The sequence below is a fragment of the Marmota marmota genome, unplaced genomic scaffold (genome assembly GCF_001458135.2).
Source record: "Marmota marmota marmota unplaced genomic scaffold, marMar, whole genome shotgun sequence".
Lineage (NCBI taxonomy): Eukaryota > Metazoa > Chordata > Mammalia > Rodentia > Sciuridae > Marmota > Marmota marmota.
Genome location: NW_026000272.1, coordinates 52,071 through 58,408, shown reverse-complemented (window position 1 = coordinate 58,408; position 6,338 = coordinate 52,071). Strand labels below are relative to the sequence as shown.

The 6,338-nt window shown below is 49.9% G+C and overlaps 1 protein-coding gene across 1 annotated transcript; it reads right to left on the bottom strand.

The window, feature by feature from the left end:
* Nucleotides 1–274: 274 nt before the first annotated feature.
* Nucleotides 275–2,546, bottom strand: LOC107152545 (PWWP domain-containing DNA repair factor 3B-like). Its single transcript, XM_015498057.2, has one exon. The coding sequence runs from the start codon at nt 2,372–2,374 to the stop codon at nt 275–277; it is 2,100 nt and encodes a 699-aa protein (XP_015353543.1). The 5' UTR covers nt 2,375–2,546.
* Between the last annotated feature and the right edge of the window lie 3,792 nt (nt 2,547–6,338).

Genomic DNA, 6,338 nt, shown 5'->3' with positions numbered 1-6,338 from the left:
TAGCTGAAGGCCGGGCCTTTGCTGGTGTGTGTCTTGTATGAAAATATCAAGTGGGAAGGGAAGGAGTGTCGTGAGAAACAGTGCAATGTTCCTCTAGCAACATATGAGCAGCTCTGTCTCCCAAAGGCTGTTGCAGTATTTGAGCCAAATAGCGGGTGAGGGGTTTGGGGACAAGAAATGTGGCTGAAGGTGGCATCCACCAAGGGGAGAGATGGATCCACCATGAAGAGTGCACCTTCCAAAAGTCTCGAAGGTGCAAAGCATATGGGACTGCCTAGGGAGGGGGTGAGGCGCCTCCTTTCACACAGATGGGCGGCCTGATAGGTTGGGGAGAGGAGGAGGCCCCTGCGGAGGTACAGGGCTGGGGAAGAGACCTGACCACCTTTCTGCCTCTCCTGGATCTCTTCCTCATCTGCTTCAAGATGTCTTTGTCAAACAGTTCCTTCTCCCGTGGATGCACGGGTGGCCCTCGCAGGTACTTCTCTTCTGCTCCCTTGTAGTCAAGTCCATCCAGCGCAGCGATTGAACAAATGATCGCTTCTGGCAGCAGGACTTCCATAAGAAATCTCACTTTGTCATCTCTGATGAGAGCGAGCAAGGCCTTGTCCGTTTGCTCGTAGATCTCTTGCAGATGCTTGACGACGACGTCCAGCTGATCCTCGTCCTCCAGGTACGTCTCGATGCAGAACACGTACCGCTTTTCACTCAGAAAGGACGTCAGCCACCGGGACTGCTTCCTGCCCTTCACGATGTCCAGCAGATGGTGGTCGACCCCCTTCTTCTTCACGATGAAGTCCACCAGCTTCTGGTTGGCTCGGTCCCGAGCGGCCCTCATGCGGTCGGGGAGCAGCTTCTTGCAGGGCCTCTTGCCGCCCACGCCCACCGAGGTCTCCTCCTCGGAATCTTCCAGGTCGGCATAATTCACCTTTGGAAAATTGACGTTCAGGTCCCCGTCTTGGATGGCTTTGCGCATGGGGTAGCTGGCGTCGGCCGCGTAGTAGTCCAGGAAGGAGCCCACGAAAGAGCCCCGACCGACCCGCTCTCGGTAGTGGGCAATGAGCGACAAGCACCAGTTCACACTCTGCCGGTACGCCTTGCTGGCTCTCTTCAGGAGTTTCTCCTTCTCCTCACAATCCAGGTGCTTCAGCCTGTGCAGAGGGACCCGAATGCCACTGCGTTCCCCGCGCAGGTTCGCCTCAATCAACAGCACCCGGGCCGTCTTCTGGGTTTTGCACACGCTCTTGACCACTGCCGGCCAAAACGGATGATCCTGAAACTTGAACCAGACCATCGTCCCTCTTTTGATAGGGCAGGGCTCGCGTGCCGAAGGCCCTGCTGCGGCTCCTCGTGCTGGTCGATCGCCAGCCCTTATGGTGCTGGCCCTGGCGTCCCTCATCGTCTGGGAGCGCACACGGCATGGGCGCCCCCGCAGTCCTTTCTTGGGGTCTGGCGCCTCGAGCTTCCTTTTCCTGTGGGCGAAACCGAGGGAGCGATGCAGGCTCGGGGTGGAGCAGGTGGAGGATGCTGCCATCCCTTCCAAGGCACCCTCGCCTGGGCCCTCTGCATTCTCTGCGAAGGCAGTGCTCTCCTGGGAAGTAGCCGGGGTCTCTGGGCAGGTGTCCCCCGCCTCTTGGTGCTGAGCTTTGGGCACAGCTGCAAAGAGTCTTGCTGGAGGCGACCAAGCTGGCTGTTCGTCTTTAGCACAGGCATCCTCCCCCACGGTGGGGGGACGTGCGAAGGGGCCTGCTTCTTCTGCCCCCTCTTCCTGGCGGTCACCTCCACAAGGAGGCAGGAAATCTGGACGCTCGTGGGCGCCTTGTGATGCCTCTGCTTGCTTTTCAGCTGGAGACAGGCGGATGGCTGTGTGCACCTGGGAGTTCTCGCCATGCAGGTCGTTCTCCTTCTCTGAATGCACGCACAGGGATCCCCGTTGTCCCCTTTTCTTAGTCCAGAAGTGCCCTTTGCGCCCCTGATACTTTCTGCGAGGTGGCCAGCTGGCTGGCTTTTGGAGTACCTCTGCAGGCACCTTAGGGGTCCCTGGCTCCTCGGGTTTTCTTCCTTGATCCAAGTGGGCTTTCTCAGTCAGAATCTCCAGCGCCACTCTAAGGGCTCTTCTGTACCTTCTTTTCTCCCCCGATGGCACAGTGGCCCTGGACCATGCCCGGGCTGAGGTGGCCAGGGCTTCGATTTCCAACTTGTTCAGGGCCCTTGCGTCTTTGCCCTTCACTCTCAATTTTTGGTCTTCAGAGAGGATCTGGACTTGGAGAGAAAGCACCCTTCTCCTCTTATATTTCGGCAAAGTCCAAGATCTGGACAAAACCTTGGCTGGCCACAAGCGGCCTTTCCAACTGCATAGGACATACTGGGTGTCCATTGCAGTTGGAGTTGGGGGTCAGGAGGTGATTGGAGGAGGGCAGGACGCCTGGCTGTCAAAACCACTGCTAACGCAGTTCTGTCCTAAGGCCACGTGCAGTCCTCAGGGACTGCAAAGGGCTGGCAGCTTGAGTGGTGGTTCTCTTCCCGCCCGAGTCTCCCTGAGGTGCTGGGCTGACCGCTTGTTTTTGTGGGTGATACAGGAGCAACCTGGAGTTCACAAAAGGAAAAGCAGAAAAGTGTCAAAAGAGAAAATTCCTCTCGTGCAAGTAGAAGCACCCTGCTCTATGAGATTGTTGAGGGATGAAAGAAGGAAACACAGAGAGTGCGTCCTTCACAGAAGGGTTTATAAATGGAAAGTACTTGGGGGAAAACAGACAAAACCCTGGAGGTGTCAGGGGGGCTCCATAACAAGGCAAATCCAACATCTTGTCCTAACTGTAAGGATTGTGCAGCTCAAAGAGCAAGCACACGAGGAAGTGGGTGTCATGCCAGGGGACCCTTTCTCGAACTGTACATTCTGTGCCTTTTGGGCTCCTGGGGCTTCTCCCCTGGAGAATGCCTCAGATTTTCTTCTTTTCTGAGGGGTTTGTGCCGCCCTGCCCTCCTGCAGGAGGTGTTTGTGCAATGTCACGTTCAAGAGCTTGCACGTGGGACCCAGGGGTTTGTGAAGGTCCTCCTGCTGATTCTTCCTGCCTGGCGGAGTGAGGAAGAACACACTGGTTCAGGCACTGGTCTCCAGCTGTGGCCTGAACTGCTGTCTCGTGGTTTACATCTTCTGTCTTCCAATACCAAATCTGTGATTCTTACCGTGAAAACAAGGGTCTGAACAGCAAGGCGCAACAGGGGCTGTGGGAGAGGCTTACCCAGGGTCATGAAGGTCCAGTCCCACATCTGCTGCTGCAACTCCTCACCTGCAGAACCTTCACTCTGCTCCGTTCCTCCAAACTGCACTCTTCCTCCAGGGACTCCAGGGCACCCAAATGCAGATGGCCACAACCTGTTGCCCTGTGATGCTAATCTGGAAAACCCAAAACAGGTAGGAAAATAAGCCGACTGTGTGTGACTACCTTCCCCATCTCTGGAATGCATGACTTCTGCAGCAGAAGCCATGTCCTAATGTCACCCATAATGCAGATGTCACATTTATTTTCTTGCATCTCTTGCATTTCAGAACATATCCACCTTCTGCCTCTCAGTATAATGTGATCGCTTCTCTTGCAGGAGAGTAGGAACTACACCTTTCAGGACCTCATGTGCCTTGGCCACATGGATTTCCTATTATCAGTCTGGGTGCTGGAGGGTGTGTGAATCAAAAAATGGGGTTTGTCTCACTCTAGAACACATTAACCAGGCTTACTGAGAACGTGAAATGCACAGGAAGGTCTGCCAAGGGTTAGCATGCAGCAGCCACTCACTCGCGCCTTTTTTTTTTTTTTTTTTTATTATTTGTTCTGTTTGGGTATACATGGCAGTACAATGTATGTTGACATATCATACACACATGGAATATGGCTTCCCATTGTTGTGGTTGTATGTAATATGGAGCCACACTGGTCCTGTGTTCATATGTGAACAAAGGAAAGTTATGTTGATTCCTTCTACTGACTTTCCCTTCCCACGCCGTCCCTCCCCTTCATTCCCCTTTGTCTAATCCAAAGTACTTTTACTCTTCCCCGCCACCCCCCCAACTTAATGTGTGTTACCATCTGCAGATCAGAGAGAACCTTCCAAGCCACTCACTCTTAGTGGAAGGACCTGTGTGCTTCCAACATATTACCTGCACATTCAGGCACACGCTCACACACAGGTGTGTGGAACCAGAGTTCCGATCATAGGAGCATTATGACACGCATCTCCTTGTGAAGGGCCATTTTCCAGCATCACTGTCGTAAATGCCAAACTTCAACCACAGAAACTTCCAACCTTACTGAAAAGTGTAGGGCAGCCCATGAAATCGTTCCCATGATCCTTCTCTTCTTACTCTTCCACCCCCAAATACGCAGTGGAAACCCTCTAGTTCTATCCATTGCACAAACGCGTTTTATTCCTCATTTCCATTTTTCACCATGAATGGATTACTTCAAACAAATGGTGCTGGGAAAGCTGGAAACCCATGAATGAACTTTAACCCCTATCTCACCCTGCCAAAAAACTCAACTCAAAGAGAATCAAGGACCTAGACATCACACCAGAGACCCCGCATCTACTCCAAGAATATGCAGGCCCAACTCTCCATCATGTGGGCTTAGGAACTGACTTCTGTAACAAGACGCCTGAAGCACAAGAAGTAAAATCAAGAATCAATAAGTGTGACATTACCAAACTAAATTGCTTCTTCTCAGCAAAGGAAACAATGAAGAGGGAGCCTACATAATGAGAGGAAATCTTTGCGATTGGCACCTCAGACTGAGCACTCAGAGCATTAATCTCCACGATATATAAAGAACTCAAAAATTTAACACCCAAGAAACCAATAACCCAATCAATAAATGGGCAAAGGAATTGAACAGGCACTTCACAGATGAAGAAATACAAAAAGTCAACAGATATATGAAAAAAAAATGATCAACATCTCTAACAGTTAGAGAAATGCAACTTAAAACTACACTGAGATTCCATCTCACTCCAGTCAGAATGGCGATTATCAAGAACACAAGTAACAATAAATGTTGGCTAGGATGTGGGGAAAAGGTTCACTCATACATTGCTGGTGGGACTGCAAATTGGTGCAACCACTCTAGAAAGCATCATGGAGATTCCTTAGAAAACCTGGAACGGAAGCACCATTTGACCTAGTTATCTGGAAGGACTTCACATCAGCATACTAAGGGGACACAGCCACAGCAAGGTTAGGAGGTGAATTCACAATAGTTAAGCTATAGAACCAACCGAGGTGCCCTTCAACAGATGAATGGATAAAGAAAATGTGGTGTATATACACCACGGAACATCACTGAGCCATCAGGAAGAAAGAAAATTTGGCATTTGCTGGTAAAGTGATGGGTCTGGAGGCTATCATGCTAAGCGAAATAAGCCAGTCCCCCAAAACCAAAGGCCACAAGTTCTCTCTCTGATATGCGGATGCCCACACACAACAAGAGGAGGGGGATGGAGAATAAAAGTTCATTGGATTAGACAAAGGGGAATGAAGAGAAGGGAGGGGGATAGGAATGGGAAAGACAGTAGAATACATTCCTATGTTCATATATGAATACATGATCAGTGAATCTCCACATCACGTACAACCACAAGGATGAGATCCTAGTTAGAATCAGTTATACTGCACATGTCTAAGTCAAAATATACTGTTATGTGTATCTAAAAAGAACAAATAAATAAATAAATAAAATATTATAGATGACATTGAGGGAAAATTGCTGTCATTGTCATGACGAATTTTGTATTCGTTTATTTGTATGCGGTGCTGAGGATCAAATCCAGTGCCTCACACATGCAAGGCAAATGCTCTACCACAGAGCTACGGCCCAGCCTCATGTCATGATGAGTGTTATCCACACGCACCTTGTGTGTAATTGAGTCTTCACGTGCTTCTGTAAGATTTCGTTCTCTGGCAAATTCTACATAGCTCCTTTTAAAACATGTTGCATACAGTGTGTGAAGTAGTGCACGGATGTGACCTCTCTGTAACACTTATGTGGTGTTTTGTACTATTTGTTATCCTGGAGGTAATGTGACCAAACATACGTCTGGGTCCTAGAATCCATTTTCCTCACACTTTATTATTTGTCTCTTCTTCAATACACATCCTCTTTCCTCTCCTTCCAGATTTCACCGGTATGGACCAATACTGCTGTATTCTTATATGTCTTTATGGTTCACAAGGGCAGTCCTTTTAATAAGTCCAGGCTACTGGAGGGCGAGTATCATGCCTCTTCGAGGGCCACCCAGTTTTCACAAGTACATCACAACACCTTACACTTCCAAAAACCCCACAAAAACAA

Coding starts and splice junctions, on each gene's coding strand:
- LOC107152545 (XM_015498057.2), bottom strand. CDS start 2,374: ATGGACACCCAGTATGTCCTATGCAGTTGGAAAGGCCGCTTGTGGCCA.